This window comes from Heterocephalus glaber, unplaced genomic scaffold (genome assembly GCF_053883595.1).
Source record: "Heterocephalus glaber isolate CG9 unplaced genomic scaffold, H.glaber_assembly_v1.0 deba00001465, whole genome shotgun sequence".
NCBI classification, from domain to species: Eukaryota; Metazoa; Chordata; class Mammalia; order Rodentia; family Bathyergidae; genus Heterocephalus; species Heterocephalus glaber.
Window position 1 is genome coordinate 17,050,594 of NW_028258312.1, and position 20,031 is coordinate 17,070,624.

General features: G+C 34.5%; 1 protein-coding gene and 1 non-coding gene across 2 annotated transcripts; both read left to right on the forward strand.

Annotated features, from left to right (window-relative positions):
* The first annotated feature begins 41 nt into the window (after positions 1-41).
* Positions 42-20,012, forward strand: Riok2 (RIO kinase 2). Its single transcript, XM_004841726.4, has 10 exons — positions 42-221; positions 2,958-3,096; positions 4,084-4,200; positions 6,578-6,753; positions 8,270-8,358; positions 9,827-10,018; positions 12,255-12,347; positions 13,213-13,728; positions 15,951-16,047; positions 19,719-20,012. The coding sequence occupies exons 1-10, from the start codon at positions 57-59 to the stop codon at positions 19,881-19,883; spliced, it is 1,749 nt and encodes a 582-aa protein (XP_004841783.2). The 5' UTR covers positions 42-56; the 3' UTR covers positions 19,884-20,012.
* Positions 3,267-3,405, forward strand: LOC147826592 (small nucleolar RNA SNORA8). Its single transcript, XR_015439033.1, has one exon. It is a non-coding gene; the product is annotated as a small nucleolar RNA SNORA8 (small nucleolar RNA).
* Positions 20,013-20,031: the final 19 nt, after the last annotated feature.

Consider the following 20,031-nt stretch of genomic DNA (forward strand, 5'->3'; position numbering starts at 1 on the left):
GTGAAAAAAATTAGTACTTTTATCTAGCAACAAGGACCTGTAGTCCGACAAGGCGCATGCGCGAGCCTTGGTCCCTGTACAGCCTGAGAAATTACCCAGCAGCCCTTCGCGGTCGGACTGTCTTGGTGAACCTTCTGGGTGGCTCTGGAGCCGCCATGGGGAAGGTAAATGTAGCCAAGCTGCGTTACATGAGCCGAGATGACTTCAGGGTTTTGACGGCGGTAAGAAACCTGCCTCTTCCCATTTCCCTTATCTCTTCCTACTTTGCGTCCTCTTCCTGTTTGCTGGGAGCTGAGTGGGCGCTATCTGATCCCTGGGACATGACAGAGGCTACCATGGAAATAAGGAATTTCCTTGAAGAGCCCTGAGAAGTCTGATATTTTAAAAGCTTTTGTTTAAGAGCTTATCGGCCCCAACTACAGCAGAGGCTCCCTTTTCTAATTATTTCCTTCTTTTCGGCTGCCCTTCTCCTTGAGCTTGGGAGACATTTGCATTCTCTGGCTAGGGAAACGTCTCTGACCCCTGGCTTCCCACCTAGCAGAGGAGGTTTAAGTCCCGTACTGAGGAGAATTACGTATAGCTCTAGAGCATTAAGTTCCCCAGTGATGTTTTTGGAAAGAGCTGGAGGCCGAGGAAATAACTATAGTAAGTCGTAAAAGCCCTGAGGCAGGCAAGTCTTTGAAGAAAAGTCAAAATAGCTGGAGCACAGTAAGACAGACACTAACGGAAATGGAACTGGAAAATGTGAGAGCTAAATCATATACATACTTTGCCTTTCAGGCTTGGTAAATATTGGAGGGGAGCACTGAATGTTTTCAATGAGGGAGTAACAAAATCTGACTTTATAGTCCTAGTCTTAAAGCAAAAAAGTCAGTCCTTATGTACTTGAAGCTAGGAATGTGCAGAATAAATCAATACACTTATTTAGAAACCATTCTTTTTCAGTAAAGAGTGAGCCCCTGATAAAGAATATAATGTGGAATTATGCAGCAGTATAAAATATTATTGTCACTGATGCTTGTATTATTTTAAGGCTTTGTGTTGGAGAATTTTGAAATTAATCCTAAATTCACAACACTTAACAAGTAAACTGTCAGATGCAAGGTCAGTATGAAATTGGAACGCAGATTTCTCTCATGTAGATTATTCAGTTCTCTGGGCTTTTAATACCTATTGTCAACTCTGGAAGATACTTTCTTTGCTTCCTCAGCACCGTCATTAATTTCTCAGTACCTCTGACAGAAATATTGGAGTCAAGGGGCAGAGTGTTAGAAGAGAGAAGGCAGGACAAAGCATGAAGTTGAGCTTAATGTGTGAAGTTTTGGTGGCCACCAAAATGATACTGAATTTATCATCCAAAATTTTAACTCTACATCATTTAAATTCTTTTTGAATCACATGAAGAAATGATCTAGTCATTAAATACAGCTTCCCAGTCTCAATTGAATCTTACCAGTATTGTTACTATTCTTTGACTTCCTTACCCCTTAGCTTCTTAGGCTCCTCCTATGTCAGTTACCATTGTTTGACTTGCCACCCTTACCTTATGAACTCTCCCAAAAATTATGTCCCCTGGCCCTTCACTATTTTTTACATTTATCACTTGCTTGGTAATTACATCCACTTCACAGTTCATTTTTCACCTCTGTCAGATTTAATTGGCAGTGTTTTCCTCTAATTATGACTTCATTTATAAGTGTAGACCTGTTCTAATTTTCCTTTAAACATCCTCATTTGACTTTGTTCTCAAAGCAAATTCATCAACTTTGTCTACCTCTTTGCTCCTTTTCCAAACTCCACCAAAAAAAATATAATTTTAAAACTCTTTACTTTCAACTTTGGCTGTTCCCTACTCCTTCTAATTGCCAGACTGTTCTCCACTCCACTCCTTCCAATTGCCAGACCCTCTCTTACTACTAAAGATCTTTAATTCCTTCCCTCTCTTGCTACTACTACTTGCCCAGTTGTGCTTACTGTTTCCTCTGAGCTGGAATGCTGTCTTAATTTTCCAGTACATCTTCCCCAGTTTTGCCTTTTCTAAGCCCATTTTGATATTCTTCCTACATTAATATCCTAAAAAGAATTCTGCTATGTGTAGCCTTTGCCTAAACATCTTCAAGAGTTTTTTGTTTTCCTAGTGTAAAATACAAACTCCTTTGTCTGCATTTGAGAGCCCTCTATATCTTAAAAATGTTTTATAGCCTTATTTGCATGAACTGTATGTGCCATCTCATCTGAGTTAGTGCCGTACATACTACCAATTCCCTCTGTTCAGAACTTTCTTGTGTATGTGCCATTTCCAAATCTTTTTTTTTCTTTTATACCACCTGTCTACTTCCTCTCAAAGTCAGTCTAAACTATCAGTTCTTCCTTAAAAGCGATCTCTTAGCTAAAAAGTCTCTTGGACTCTGAGCTACTTCTTTTAATTCTCCAAGAGTAAAGAATATCCTTATGGTTTGGTTTGGTTTGGTTTTTTTCATTTTTTATCTTCTACAGTGCCTTAGCGCAAATATTGTAGTATTTGCCATGTACCATTACCTTTGTAAAATGCTCACAATCCCTACCCTTGAAGTGAAGTAGCGAGACAAGGAATATCTGATCAGTGAATATATCAAACTGTAATTGAAAATATTAGAGAAGGGAGTAATTATGTCCTAGAACTACAAGTATCCACTACATAACATTTCTGACATTGACTTTACATGTATCTGTAAGTCCCGCAAGATTATATCATCTAATGACACTGTAGCCCTCTTTGTACTTTTTATCATGTTTACACAAGGACAGAATTGAGTAATGAAGCATGTCTCAGAATGTGTCCCTGCTGTTAAGCTACCCATGACCACAGTTGAAGAATTACATGGTCAGGAAAGTTTCAAGGAGAAGTTAATTTCTTAGAAAGATTTGATAAAGGTATTATGTTGATTATGATTTTATAACAATCCCTTTAATTTCAGGTTGAAATGGGTATGAAGAACCATGAAATAGTTCCCTGCAGTTTGATTGCTTCTATTGCCAGCCTGAAACATGGTGGCTGTAATAAAATTTTAAGAGAATTAGTGAAACATAAACTCATAGCTTGGGAACGTACCAAAAGTAAGTATTTTAATGTATCATTTCTGAATTTTCAGATAATTGGTTTCCACCAATTCACTTATTCCCCCAATTATTCAGAAGGCAAAAAATAGAAATTGCTAGATGAGTAAAGCACTAGGCTTAAGAACTGACACAACATTCTTCCATATTGTTTGTCAAAAAAACTCACATGCACTCTGTGGTATCTACACTCAACAGTGTATTCCCGCTAGTGGGTTCAAGGGACAGTGCAATAGAAATTGAGTATTTGACATCATTGGTTTTCTTGGCTTTGTGCATGTTAAACTTGGTATTTCTATTGATATAGTATTTCTTGGTTTTTTGTTTTTGTTTTTGTTTTTGTTTTGGTACTGGGGATCAAACTCGGGTCCTTGCACGGCAGGCAGCGGAACCGCTGAGCTAAATCCCCAGCCCCTGTATTTCCTGGTTTTTTACACTGATTCCTTTGGTACCACACTAGATTAAAGGGGACAGACAAAAGAGTAGCATTGCAGAAGAGCAAATAGGATAGAGATATTTTTGCTGCCATCTTTGGAAAATTCAGTCTGCCACAGGACTGTATACTAGAGCATTACTTCACCTCTATGGTGAGGGCTGATTTTTTAAACCTGTCATAGATCTTTAGTTTTATAAACTATAATAAAAAGTAATTACCAAAAAGAAGTGACTAACAGACATATACAAAAACCAGCATAAATTCTTGGTCAAATCAGTAGAAAAATTTCTGAACTTAAATGCTTCCTTTTAGTTTCTATATTTATCTTGTCACAAACATTTATAGACTGGTGGCCATAGGTGGGTCACACTTTGAGTAACTGTACGCTAGAGAAATGCAAATTATAGGAAGAAATTGGAAATTTGTCAATCTAGGTAGTTTCTTTTTCCAGCTAAGACTTGCCATCTTTAAATTCTTGTTAGATTTGAACTGCTGTGACTTGTTCCTACAATGTAACTCATATATGGTCTTTCTCATCTGATTTTGTCTAGCTGTCCAGGGATATCGATTGACAAACGCAGGCTATGATTACCTAGCTTTGAAAACACTTTCTTCTAGACAGGTAGTTGAGTCTGTTGGAAACCAGATGGGTGTTGGCAAAGAATCAGGTGAGTCCTCATAGTCCTGTTGGAAACGTTTTCTTTAGTTTATATTTCCCCTTGAGAAAACATACCTCTTTCAGTTTTTCCATATTTTCCAACTAAATAGTAAATTGGAAAGTTGGTTGAAGGCAGGATAGATTATGAACATGTCTTTAGTTTAGTAGGTTATTTTATTTCCTTAGTCCATCACTGAAAATTCAATTATATCAAGAATTGATTTTCCACTAACAACTCCATTCTTTGGCAGATATTTTATTTGTCCTTGTTTTATATCTGATAAATTGTATTTATAACAGTTAAAATGTGAACTACAAGGAAGTAATATAAGATAATTAATATCTAAAAACTAAAAACATGTTTTGTACCACAGTAGTACAACCGAAAAGTCAAAGATGAGTATGTATAAAACATAAGGAGAAAAAAGCATTCTAAAATAACATTGAAAAAATACTTGCGCACAATTTATTCTCTATGAGAAGACAGGAAAAAAGAACAGGAAATGATTTCTTTATATAATTCCCTCTTCCCAACTGCTTTTTGTACTGTGTAGTTTATCGTATAGTTCGTGTATTTATATAAAATGAGGAAACAAAATTAAACTTGGAAGTAAAAGAATTTTTAATTTCTAACCCAAAGAAGATGTTTATGCTACTTTATATGGCTTGCATGGCTTCAGGTTATGTTATATATTTAAAAAGTAATGCTAAAGTACTAAGAACAGTCTGTTTGTGTGTGGAAGTAATAAATACATAATAGAGATATGAGATACTCTAGGGTAAACATCCTGGTTTTTTTTAATTTTTTTTGCATACAATATAGTCCATACTACTTTTGATTATAAAATCATGAATTGACTTACAAATACTGTAGTAATACATATGAGAACCAAGTCATAATGAAATAAAAATTCAGCTTTTAAAAAGTCTTTATTTTTTAATTTTTAAGGAATTAATTGCATGGCAAGATGATGATTAGTACAAAGGAGAATGTAATAAAAACTAGTCTTATTCCTAGCCCATGTCTCAGTCTCCTGTTACTGCATCCCAAGGCTAACACCCTTTATTTTTTCCTATCCCTGTAGAAATTTTCTATGTAAGTATATTTATATGTATTAAGGATATATGTAGAAATACTCATATACCATTTTAATCACAAGTGAAAGCCAACAGTATTCACTGTTTTACATTTTGACTTTTGCCCACTTAGTACATTCTTGGTATCATTTCACATCATTTTATGTCTCTCTCATAATCGCAAGATAGATATGACATTGTATGGAAGTTCCATAAATGAGTTTACTAGTTAATGATTGCCTAAGTTACTTTCCATCATTTTTGTAAGTAGTGATGCAATATACACCCTTGTACAGATGTCTCTATACATGTATGCAAATAAATTTGGAAGTACATTCTTAAAACTGAATTATTGGGACATCTGTTAGGTTGCTAAGCCTGCTATAGCAAAACACCACAGATTGGGTGGCCTTAAAACAGAAATGTAGTTCTGGAGGGTGGAAGTGTGACATCAAGGTTCGGTTTCTCCTGAGGCCGCCCTTAATTTGCAAGCACCTGACTGCTGTGTCCTCACCTGGTGTGTCTTCCTTTTCTGATAAAGATGCCAGTTAGAGATGAGGACCTTACTCACCCTCTGACTTCTTATACTCTTGATTGCCTCTTTAAGGGCCTATCCTCAGTTATACTGGAAATAAAGGGTTTCAATACCAGAATTTTGGGGGAACATGCAATTCAATATATAGCAGGGGAACAATTACTTAAAATGTAAAGGCATTTAAATTTTTGATTTACCAAATTTCTCTTCAGAACATTTGTGCTGATTTATAACTTCATCAGTAGGTATGGCAGTCTCTTATTAGAAATTAATAATTAGAATTTCTTCATGAGTAACTAGAATGTATGTTAGATTTCACCATTACAACAGCAACTCGTTTTGATGGTTGAAAGACTGCTTAGTAGAAGATTCTTCTTTATAGGAATATATTCTAATAAGTAGCATTCATGAAAGCTACTGAAAAATTAAATTTAATGTCTTTGAAAGGGAGGATACTAAATCACTTCTCACAGAACATTAAGGAACAGTTAGATGTTTCTCCACTAAATTTGCATGATTGTTTTGACATTTGTTAATGGCATTGAACATCTTGGAAACAAAAACTTTCGACCTACTACAACTCTGATTTGTTTTGTAGTAGATACTAATATGTTGGCATATAAAGTAAAATAGTGAATCCATGGGATATGAATTGTTTTGCCAAGTATATAATAAGCAGGGTAACAGATTCAAGAAAAAGTCAGATAAAATTAGAATTATTTTAACTTACTATAATAAAAGTATAATAGTGATCTTTTAAAAATGTTGATTCCAGATGTTTACATTGTTGCAAATGAAGAAGGACAGCAGTTTGCATTAAAGCTTCATAGACTAGGAAGAACCTCTTTCCGAAATCTGAAAAACAAGCGTGATTACCATAAGCACAGGCATAATGTTTCTTGGCTTTATTTGTCTCGTCTCTCTGCCATGAAGGAATTTGCTTATATGAAGGTAATTTTAAGTGATTTTACATCATTTAATCAAATAATACAGATAGCTCATTTTTCAACCAAATAACAAAAAGACCTTAAGGATGAGCATCTCCCTAGCCTCAGGCTCAATCCTTATAGACAGTTGCTTTTAGCTCTTGATTATTGTTATTTTTCTAGTGATTTCCTTGTAGTGAGGTATTTTTAATTGTTATTAATGCAAATTTATGTGTGTGGAAGTATATCTGTTCATATATAACTCTACAAGGGAGGCTCAATATACAGCGAATGTTTAGATTAAAAAATTTATTACAGTATATGACGCACTGCCATTAATTCCCCTCGTAATACGCCTCCTCGCCTTAAACACATTTATCCCATCATTTGTGCCACTTTCTAAAGCAGTTCTGGAAGCCCTCTTTCATGAGTGTCTTCACAAGATATGGTCAAAGATGAGGGTGAATGCTGTTGTCAAGCTCCATCCAACTGAAAGGCAGTTTGCAAAAACATTAAGGTGTGTCCTCACCTTATTCACCAGACCTGGGACTATGCTACTTCTGCCTGTTCCCAAAATCAAAATGACCATGAAATGCAAATGTTTTAAAGTGATTAAGGACACCAAAGCAGGCATGACAGTGCAACTAAAGACATTCACAGAAGAGGCCTTCCAGTACTGCTTTAGAGAGTGGCAACAACGAGTGTGTTTGAAGTGAGGGAGACAGGTGGGGGCGGGGGGTGGGGGTGATGGCCATGTGTCTTTTACTATAATACACTTAAAAATTTAAATATTCATATTTGATCATTCCTGTACATGTTAATTATAAACACCATCTGTAGGAAACCTTAGTATCCCAAATTAGTAGACAAGCATTTTTCTGTAACATGATAGAAAAAATATTATCTTGTAAACTTGTATGTGTATCAAAAATGGTAAAAAAAAAAAAAAATACTCAATTTTTAACCTTCTTCAAAGTAAGGTTCTACATAGATTTTTTAAAATATCTTAATATTCACATATCTTCAATAAATTAAACAGAAAATGACATTGTGTTTTTATTCTGCCTTGTAGGATGGTTATGTTATATATTGTGCTCTGGATAAAAAAGTCAGTTCTCTACAAACTAAAATGTCTGACTTTTGGAATGCTTCTTTTCCTACTATGCAGAAGACAGAGTGTGCCTTAAATCATTTGTTTTCATTGGAATATCAACAAATGACAAAGAAAAAACAGAAATGAAATATCCTAAGAGACTCTGAGCTTCATGAGGGCTCACTTTTGTAACCCTAGCAAAGTGCATAATAAGTAAATGTTCATTTTTAGAGGAAAAGTAAATTCAAACAGGTTTAAAATTTGTTTTTATGTACAGCTTATTCTTGCAGTGATTAATAAGCAGTGCATAAATAACCATGTGTTATTTGTGATTTTATAAAGACTTGTGTATTTTTCCTCTAGTTGTGGGAAGGTACATTTACTTTGTTTTTGTTCTTTAAAAAGTAATAACTTCCTCATAGCTTATACCTGTTTTGCCATGTTTTAGGCATTACACGATAGAAAATTTCCAGTTCCAAAGCCAATTGATTATAATCGCCATGCTGTGGTCATGGAGCTCATAAGTGGTTATCCCCTGTAAGTACTCATTATTCTTGAAACCATGAGTCCTAATAAATGAACTTATTGTTCCATTTTATTGAATAAATTTTTCTTCAATTCATAGAATGTTGCTTCTGATATGTTAGCAATTGACTTAGAGAAATAGACTCTAAGACAAATTGAAAACTCAGTTTCATTCTTTCATTTCGATTGGATTTTGTAATCTTTGTGATTCATTCACTCAGTATTTATTGAGTCTCTTACATGCCAGATGCTTTTAAGCTCAGCAGTGAAGTAAACAAAGTCTCTGTCTTCATGAAACTTAGATTATGATGAGAAGAGACATCCCTTAAATAACTAAACAAGGAAATGATGATATATCAAGTGTATGAATTAAATGCTGTGGATAAAAGTAAAGCAGGGTGAGGGTGATCAAATACCAAGGTAGGGGTAGAAGATTGCTATTTTGCATAGAGTAGTAAAGATAAGTTTTATAATAAGGTAAAAATTTATGAGTGCAGAAAGTTGAAAACAGAGGAGGCTATGTAGATATCTAAAAGGATATTACAAACAGAGAATAGGTACATGGGCCCTGGAATGACGGCATATTTGGCAGCCATGCCTGGGTTGAGAGGAAGCCACTAACGAGCTGAGTGACTAAGAAAGTGAGGGACATTGTAAGTAGTGAGATCTCATGGGGAGCACGTGGCCAGTTCACTTAGGATTTGTAGATTCTTGTAAGGAATTTTAAACTTTGAAATAGAAAATGATAGGACTGTTTTCAGCCAAGAAAAGATGTGATATAACTGATGTCATAAAAAAGGTCACTGGCTACTCTTAATAGCAGATGTAGGAGAGAGAAAAAAAAGAAAGATAAGTTAGACTGTTGCAGTAATCCAGGCAGGAGATCACAGTAGCTCTGTTCACAGTGATAGTCATGAAGGTGGTGAAAAGTGCTCAGAGTCTTACATTTTGCAAATTGACCAACATGAGTTATTTGGGATTGAAGTTGGATGTGAAGGAAAGGGGAGTCAATGATGACAGCAAAGTTTTGGCCTGAGTGATGATGAGTGAGGAAAGAGAAAACTCTAATAATGTGTGCCCCAAGGAAATGTTTAAAGGACAGGAAAGAGGTCAGCTGCCTAGAAATGATGACTAAGGATTTGGATTTAGAAACATGGAAATCAGTGGCCATCTTGATAACCATTTCATTGTAGTAAGGGAAATGAAAGGCTGTTTGAAATTGGTTCATAAGAGAGTGAGAGGAAAGAAATTGGCCAAAGAGTTTGGCTCTGAGAAAGATTAAAGAAAGGATGTTGTAGTTGAAATAAGATACAGAATTGAAGCAGAATATAGTCTTTTAATAACAGGGACATGTCATGTGTGATCATGGGAATAAGGACAAAATTGCTAGACAGAGTAGAAATAATATATATGTACACACACATTTGTTAAAATCATACTGTGTACAAATTACCTGTTTTCATTCTTAAAATTCTTTCAGATGTCAAATACACCACATTGAAGATCCTGCATCAGTATATGATGAAGCGATGGAACTCATTGTCAAACTTGCAAATCACGGGCTGATTCATGGAGATTTCAATGAATTCAATCTCATATTGGATAAAGATGACCATATTACCATGATTGATTTTCCACAAATGGTTTCAACTTCTCATCCCAATGCTGAATGGTATATGCTGTAATTGATTTGTGGATGTGAGAGTGTTTGTGTATGATGAAATCTTTTCATTCGTAATTTCTAATTTTATACTATTATGTGGGTTAGTAACTGTTTTGAAGTTGCAGGTTTTAATGTTATAAAAAATACTTGTTAAAGGATATGCTGTCAGAATCTCCCTTATTAGTATTTTTAAAGTGGAAACAATGTAATTTGATCCAAGTTTTAAAACCTGTTTATAAAATTTTTTGCTCTGTATTAGAAATCTGAAGAAATTTTCTGTTGTATAAACTACTATGAAGATAGCATCAAAAGAATTTGAATTGCTGTGTAACTGGACAGACATTCAAATCAAACTTTCTTAGATATGTACACTTTGTTACCAAGTCTGTAACAGACTTTTAGATGGAAGTTCAGTTTTTAAAAGAGATAAAAGCCTGCTCAGACAAAGTAGAACCATGGAGAGGAGAACCCTAGAACCACCACATACTTTTTGTCTTTCCTCTTTTGTCTTTGCCCCATGGTTACTTCTGAGAGATCCTCACCAAGTATAACTGTAATCTTGGATGGCCTTAGTAAAGTTATAGTTTTGTACTGGACTTGGCTTCCAGACCAATGGTAATTATTTCTCATGTTATTTTTAGCTTTTATTACTAGAAAAGAATTCACATGAAATTTCTTCCCTGACACGGGGCAGAATGACTTTATATACTGTGATAATCATATTCTTCGCTTTACTTAACTATTTAAACTAGCCAAGTTGTGAAATATGATCTTTTCCTTTATTTACTTGGATTTCATGATGCAGTGAGTATAATCAAATTTAAGGGTGTTTTTTCTTTCTCCCTGTTCTAGGTCTTATGAAACACTTCTTTTTCACGAAGTGGCAACTGGTATCACTTATATAATAGTGTATTCATTCTGAGAAAGTTGGAGCTCGAAGCAGTATGTGTTAAGTGAAGCTCACCTTCCTGGTTTCCATTAGAAACTATAGTAATGCCAAAGAAAGAAATGTTTAAAGTATTTCCAACAAAAAATACTAAAAGATTAATGACTGGCACTTGGGTGGTCAGTACTCTAGATGTTATCTTGGCTAATCATTTTTATTAATATAGAATAGTATAGTTACACAATAAAGGAATATTTGGGAGCCACCAGTTGGAGAAGGGATTGATGATAGATTATAATATTCAGCATTGTTCTTTGGAGAAGCAGTGGATTCAATTTATATGAACCAGTAGTGGGACAAAGGAGTTGTACTAAGAGGTAGAAATGAAGATATAAATAAGCTTTGTCTCTGCTTTTGAAAAAGATACTATCTATTCAGGGAAGTGTGAATAATTTTAAACTTATTAAGATTTTCCCCAGGGCCTTGAGAGCAAAAAAGAGTAGCATTGTCTTCCTAGTCTCACACTTCATCTTTTTTCAAAATAATGTAGTTAAAAATTCAAAAAGGTGATCAATTCCATGTCATCTTGTCTGTAATTGTCAATTATCTGGAAATCTTCTAAAGAACTGAATCTGTCCTTGCTGCTTTGTGGTGGCCAGAAAAGTAACCTGGTATTTATAGTTCCTTCTAACCTCTCAGTCCGGTTTATATGTCCTCAGATCATTATTTATTTATTTATACCCCCCACACACACACCCTGTACCAGGGATCAAACTCAAGACCTTGCACTTTCCAGGCAGGCGCAGCACCACTGAACCACATCCCAGCCCTCAGATCATTATTTATAAGCCACAGCTTATATATCTCTTTGGGTGTTATGGATAATAAAGGTATATACTCTCCAAACTTCCTTGTGAGTCATTGATCTCCTTTTATCTTCAGCTTTCCCACTTGGCAATGTGTTCTAGTAGGGGCCGCTAATAGGAAGCTGCACCAGACAGACTCTTAACTTCAGAGGATAAGTGGAAACCTGCTTCCACACTCTAGACTCATGGTCACCTACTCTAGGTTCACACTTGTCTTCCTCACACCCAGTACATTTTACTATATAATAAGTAGCAATGTAAGGAAATCTTGGCTTTTCTAACCATGTGAACTATATTGGCATATTCCTCGAGATTTCCTCATGTTTTAGTTTTTTCAAGTACATTGACAACTGACTTTTCTTTGTGTAACATTTTTTTCTCCTTTGTGTAAGAAACAAGTATCGGAACAAAAAATAAATATATTGTCATTGGATAATGAAAATAATCAACAAAGGCTGTATCAGAAATTTTTTTTTCTTGTTTGCTTTTGCAGGTATTTTGACAGAGATGTTAAATGCATCAGAGATTTCTTCATGAGACGTTTTGGCTATGAAAGTGAGCTTTATCCAGCCTTTAGTGATACTAGGTTTGTATTCAGCATTGCTTAAAATGATAGGACCCTTAATACTTACTTAGTTCTAAAGCTTAACACTATCATCTAAAAAAATGTTCAGGCCCGGGGATTTAGCTCAGTGGTTTCGCCGCCTGCTGCACAAGCAGCAAGGACCCGAGTTTGATCCCTGGTACCAAAAAAAAAATAATAAAATTAAATGAAAATTTTAAAAATGTACAGTAGTGATCTTTGATGGATTATAATTGCTGTTAACATTGGTCTGGAGTACATCAATGAAACTTAAAACTGTGAAAATACTTAAGTCCATGAAGGCACTGCTGTTACATTTATAGATACATGCATATATATATACATATATATACATATACACACATATGATTTCTTATAAGTTCAAGAACTTTTATTCTGTTTCAGATGCTATGTGAAAAACCCATTCGTAAGGAATAAAACCAAATAATTTTTTAATTCATATTTTTTCTTTATTCAGAACAGAAACTGTCTTTAATTCTTAGGACATAATTATGTACATTCTCTAAGTTAAGTTTTCTCGTTTGTTTTGTACACTTTAGATGTTTCCTAATGTAGGGTGGGTTGTAATTTTTTAAAAATTTAGCTCCCTTTGAAACTTTTCTTAGTAAATTAATAATAAGTGAAGTTGCTATAACTTTTTATTAATATGTTGCTTTTCAGTCTGTTTTATTCTTAAAATGACAGCATATATCTTTTTAGTTATATATTTTAAGTATTATATTTTAGGCAAAGAAAAATATTTCAATTTACTTGAGCATCGTATTTTATCAGAGCAGTAAATATTTATTCATCTCAAATAGATATTTTTTTTTCTCTTTCAATATACAACACTTTTTTTCCCCTCTAGGAGGGAGGAGTCTCTTGATGTTGAGGTTTCTGCCAGTGGTTATACAAAGGAAATGCAGGCAGATGATGAACTTTTACATCCAGTAGGTCCAGATGATAAAAACACTGAAACAGAGGAGGGATCCGATTTCTCCTTTTCTGATGATGAAGTGTCAGAAAATGCAAAAGTTTGTGGGTCAGAAGTTGAAAGTGAACAGTATGCTGTAGATGAATCAAGAGGCTGCTACTCTACCTCAGACCATGAACAGGTAAAAGAAGACAGCTTATCAGAAGAGAGTGCCCACTCAAAAAATTTTGAAATGACTGAATTCAGTCAACCTTTAGAAGAAATAAAAGGGCAGATTGTTGAAAGCAGTTGTACAACTGAGTTTTCTGAGGAGAACAGAAATGAAAATGACACCATGCGAGAAGGCCAGACAAGTCAGGGAGGAAGCCCTGCTGGCTCTGAGGAGGATGACGATGACTGCCCTTGTCTCATTAACCTGTCGTCATTAAACAAAGAGTTCAGGCCTTTCAGGTATAGATTTTTATTATTTCTTGACTCTAATCTCCAGACCAAGACTGTTTGGTTCTAATAAATGACTTTTTGAAAAAAAAAAAAAATAGTTTAACAGAGTTGTGTTCTGCCATTGTTATGTGTAAAATGAAAACCAAATAACCTTTCTCTTACTGAAACTCCTAATATCTTCCTTTTCAGTTGAACTGACTCAAGATAGCCTGTTAACTCAATTTCAGTTCTGCCTTAAAATACAAAATGACCTTCAAAGAATTAAATGTAGGTCTTGATAAATTTATCAGGTTTTAGATGAGGTTTTTATTTTTATATTTACACATCTAATTTATGTTTTCAGTTATAAAGGCATGTAAATACATAAGGCATGCAGTTAATATTCTTTCTGTATAAAATATCTGCAACAAATTTTCACTGGTACTTCTAATTGTCTATCCTTTTTTCATATACAGTTAAAATTATATAATGGTGTTGTATTTCCTTGTAAAATTTATTTTGTCTTACAAATATTAATCAGGCTCAGATTAAGTCAGGAAAAGTTCTAAAGCTTACAATTTGAGATAGCAAATCCAGAATCAAACTAATTTAATGAAATATTGGCTTTACTTATCTCAATATAATATGACAAAATTAAACTAGCAAAATATGTATTAAGCATTTTTTAGTGTATATTTGGCCTTGCATTTTAAGGCTATTTTTGTGTTTATAGTTGTATGAGAATTTTGTTCTTTTTCCACATAGCTCTGTATCTTCAGTCTCAGGGCTACTGCCATTTTTAGGAGCAGTAGTAGTTCAGAATTTTTTTTGGCGGGGCAGGGGGTGTTCAGAATTTTTAGAAAATGATTGTGTTGGTATGGATTCTCCAGAGAAAAACCAGCAAGATTTATTACAAATGCCCTTCAATTTACCGTGAGATTACATAATGTCATAAGATGAAAATATTCTAACTCATAAATTCATTTAACCTCATCATAGTTTAGCAACAGAGTATCTGTTGTTTACCCTTGTGATTACATTGATTAGAAGCTACAGCTTATTGTTCAGTGGCCCAAGAGAGTGTCATATCACATATCACTAGCCTGAGAGAAAAGGCACAGTTTGATGGTTTTCAGCAAAAGTATGTCACTTTTGCATCATGGAAAAATTGTAAGTCAAACCATCATAAGTCAAGGGCAGCATGTAAGGAATTACCTTATGTAGTTAGGTATGTAAGTCCTAGGATTTGTAGTCAGCAAGCTGGAGTCCTGGTAGAGGCAGTGGTGTAGTATGTCTAGATCCCAAGGCCTGAAAACCAGGAGAGGCAACAGTATGGGTTCCAGTCTGAGTCCACAGGCAGAAGACTGATGTCCCACCTGAAAGCCAGGCAGAAATACCAGAATCTCTTACTATGCCTTTTTGTTGTTTTTGAGCTTTCAATGAATTGGGTGAACCCTACCTATATTGGGAAAAAAAAGTCTGATTTACTCAGTCTAAATTCATAAACACCTCCAGATAGATTACAATAATGTTTAGAAAAATATGTGGCACCCTATGCCCCAGAAAAGTAGACACATAAAATTAAACATCATAGTGATAAAAGAAAAATTAGGGTTAAATGGTCTTCTAAGTTCTAAGCAGGGAATGGAACTCCTGTATTTTCATTCTCTGGACATTTGCTAGACAAAACTTTCTTTATGCATAGTAGAAGCAAAATAGATACTGCTGAAAAATACTAGTATTTTCTGAGTTCTTATACATTGTTAAAACTGATCAGTATAAAAAAAGAAGTTAGTTTCCATGGTTTTAGGTTTTTTTCTATCATAGCAGTCATAGAATTCTGCCTCTGTCCCCATTATACCTACTACTTGGGGAGGTGGCAAGAAAGTATTGCAGACATTTAGATTGTGAGAGGTAGTTTTGTTTAGTTAAGTAAAAGTAAAGGAGAGGCCTAAAGGGAAAAAAGAGGAATTGTGAGGAAGTGATAAATTTTGAGACATTCTGATATATGGAGATATGTGAGATATTCTGTCCTTGTGAAATTTTGATAGTGATTAACAGTGTTGAAATTGAAAATTGTTAGTATCTTAAGCTGAATTGTAGGTAATTTTACCTGCAGAAATTTTAAATAAAATCTTTCTGAAGAATGTCAAAGTTTTCCTGTTGGGTAAGATATAAATTAATGCAGTCAAGCATGATTACATTATAAGAATTAACGAGATGAATTATGAACTTTTTAAATTTTATTCTAGAGATGAAGAAAATAGGGGAAATATTGATCAATATAGAACAAGAACTCTGAGTGTTACTTCTGCAGGCAGTTTTGTAAGCTGTTCAACAATTCCTCCAGTAAGTATTTGTATATTTACCAAATGCTGATTAAGTCACTACTGTGGACAGATTAATGAATACAGGCACTGTGAAGATTATGAAATACTCTTGGATGTTTGGACCTCACATGTTAATGTTAAAAATTACAAAAGGTAAAAATTTAGTAATATATGAGAGAGGCTTTGCCTTTAACTGGAATGATCAAAGCTTTTAGGAAAAAGGTAGTATGTAAATTAGCTTGAACTTGAAGGATAAAAATCATAAATATTTTATTTCCAAGGGGACTTGATAGATTTTCATGTGGTTTAGTCCTTTCACTTAACAGTGAGGGAAATGAAGCCCAGACAGGTTATGTGACTTTTTAAAAGTTACGTAACTAATGACAGCAGTGCAACTGAAGTATAATGGTAAAGTGTGAAGCCTCCTTCACAATCTATTTCTTCATTAAGTTTGAGAGAGAAAAATAAGGTAGTTTCACCATTTTTGGTATCTAAAATGTTTGTTGGATTCTTTGGATATTTATCAACAGTGCTCCAAAAAATCACAAAAGGGACATTTTTCTGGACAGGACTATAAACAAAAATATTCTAGCTCTTCCTGAGGAGCATTTTGTCTGCCAGCCTTCTTTCAGAGCTAGCCAGAGGGAAGAATCAATTTAGAGTTGATCACTCCCTCAGAGAAGAGCTGTTCTCACTGGCCTGTGGAGGTATTCTCTTCCCTGCTTCCTGATGTCACCTTTATAAAGACATATGTCAGTCTCCTTGCCATTTTAAAACATCAATTTACAAATATGATTTCTCTGGTGAATTAAAAAAACAGCTACTCTTCCTGAGTCCTTTGGTAGTCAAATCAACAGAAACTAGTGTGTAAGCCCACAGCAGAACACTTTATTTCCTGGCCTTATTACTGAATTAAGCAGTGTTTTGGAAATTAGTTTAAGCTTTCTAAAAAATACTCTGTCCAACATTAAGAAGATTAAACAACAAAGTAATTTCTCACTTTTTTTCTTAAATTAAAATTACATAATTGGTGTGTTGGATTTTTGTCCCGCCTGTTTAAGATGAGTACCAGAGTTCACTGGTAACTCCTTATGAGCAAAAGAAGGAAATCAGTTAAGAGAGTAAGGAAGAAGAAAATGAGGTGATTAGATCTGCAGTGAATTGAAAAGAATACAAGTAACTTCGTTTTCCTGACTTCTTAACTGAAGCTCAGAAATACTCAGTCAATAAATGTATGTTATGTGGTTGGTAGTGTAGGATGTTTACTAAAAGGTAAAAATAAGAGAGCTGGGGCCAGGGATTTAGCTCATTGGTTCTGCCACCTGCCCTGCAAGCACAAGGACCCAAGTTAAATCGCTGGTACCAAAAAAATAAATAAGAGTTCTGTTATTCATAATATACCATAGTTCCAGGGTATTACTTGATCTCAAAAACTCTTAAAGGTTATTGTCAAACCAATAAGGTGAAATTCTAGAAATACGATTCCTTTTATATACTCTTTCTGAGGGCCTGGGAATTTCCCTGATTTTTCTGAACAAAACTTTGAAATCTGTGAAGTATATATTAATTATTTTAAATGTTCTCCTTTTAAGTTTTATCAGCCTGTCTTTATTATAGATTTCTCACCAGTCAGGATCACCTGTCCTCTCTTAGCTTTATTTAGATCTCTGCTGGGGTTTATTTTCCTTAACTTCCTTTGATTTCTCAAAATCAAAACATAATTTTATAGCTAATTAGCTAATAAATTTGGTAATTGCATATCTGAAAATTAGATTACTAATTTATGCTACATCCTTAAATTCTAATTTATGTGTTTTTCTGTGTATAAAGATGATGGTACTGACATTGTCAGAGGCCAAGTTAAAATTGTGTTTGCTTGTTTTAATCGTTGTCTTACTGCTTTAATCTAATTTTTTTTATGTCTCATAGAGCTAGCAAAAGAACTTAAAAGTTTAGCGTGAATCAAGTCTTTAACTCTCACATCTTGGGTTTTATGAATTACATTATAAAATACAAATTTTTAAGGAAGGAGGAAAAAGATCCATTCAACCTCTTCTCTCTGATCACTTAAAGCAAAATTATCATCTCAACTCTGCATCCTCTTGAAATTTTTATCATGCTTTTCCTTGGAGGTCACGTTTTATTTCGTTAAAAAGTTAGGCAGGGCCAAGGATGTAGCTCAGCAGCACAGCACCTGCCTGGCAAGTGCGAGACCCTGAGTCCACTCCTGGTATCAAAAAAAAAGTTAGGAGGCGCACACCTATAATCCCAGCACTCAGGAAGCTGAGGCAGGAGGATCACCTTGAGTTAGAGGCCAACCTGGGCTACATAACGTTCAAGGACACCCTGAACCACCTAGTGAGACCCTGTTTTGGGAAAAAAAAGAAAAAAGGAGAGAGAACTTTGTTACCTCCATTAACTTGATTGTTGTTTTAGTATCTGTACAAAGGCAAAGGATTTCCTGTATGTTCTTTGGAATTATAATTGCAAAATCCATGTTTCTCCTTTAAATATTTTTATAATTCATATTTGTTGGCCATTTATAAACTCTGTCCTTAATAATATGTAACTGAATTATAATTCAACAAAATTATATACTGCTTTTTAATAAAAATGCATGTGGCTACCACCTAGTAGAACTTTTTTAACAACCAAAAACCAACATAGTCTTCATTAATTTTTATGTACCCCTAAAATAACACACAAGTTTTTGATTTTACATCCCATTTTACCAACTTTTAAAGCATATTAAGTGGCATTTTCTCCCTTTTTTTCTTTCTTACATAGAATAACCTTTTAGGCTTTTTAAATTGTTTGAATTTTAATCCATCATTTCCTTATTTTGCTTGATATCATTATAGTCTCAGTGTAAACAAGTGGAAATTAGGAGAAAATCTTGATTCCCCATAACCACCACCCTCTGTAAAGGCTCTGTAGGCCTCTATTTTGGGTTCTAGTCTTTTATTGGTGTGGGAGGTACTCAAAGTTCCTAAACAGTTTCTGGGGTAGGGTAGAATTCTAAAACTTGGCCTGTTCCACTTCTCAGTCCATAAACTTATGGAATGTCAGGTTCTTCTATGTTGCGGGCCATCCTGATTTGGGGAAGCAGTATCATGTGAAACATCAGACATTGTCAGGTTATTTCTACTCCTAAGTTGTGAAGGCATTTTTTGATATTATAATCAATAGTTAATGCTTTAAAATATAATTTTCTATTGTAAAATCATGTCTAGCTGGGCATATTAGCACATGCCTGTAATCCCATCTACTCAGTAGGCTGAGACAAGGTCACAATTGCAAGGTCAGCCTGAGCAACTTTGCAAGACCTTATCCTGGGTGAGAAGGAGGGAGAGAGGGAGGTAACTAAAGGAATAGTTTTCTTCAGCTTGCTTTTTTACTTCCATTTTCATTGTGAACAGTAGGTAACACTATGGTCATTTGTTATTTAAACTACTGTATTGTTACGGTACATGATCCTTAATTGCTGTGTAATCTGTTTATCTTAGGAATTTAGTTTTTAATTTTATCACTTTCTCCTGTTTTATTGCTAGTTTATGTAGTAATGTCAGTGGGATTTTTAAAAGTCATACTTAATAACATAAATTTGAAAGATACTAGCAACTAGATTTTTGTTTTAGTGAATTTCTACTCCTTGATTATCAGTGATACTAATTTATAAAATCTCTCCAGGAATTGATAAAACAGAAGGTGAAACGTCAGTTAACAAAACAGCAAAAATCAGCTGTCAGACGTCGACTGCAGAAAGGAGAAGCAAATATATTTACTAAGCAACGGAGAGAAAACATGCAAAATATTAAATCAAGTTTGGAAGCAGCCAGCTTTTGGGGAGAATAATATATTAAGATATTGAATATTTCTATTATATATTTTTTTCAAGTTACTGTAACTCTTTTCAGCACCTTTTGTCTGTTTTGGGCCAAGGCCAGTACATAGTAGGTAAATAAACCCACCTTTGTCTATAAATTTGACTCATTCTCAATGT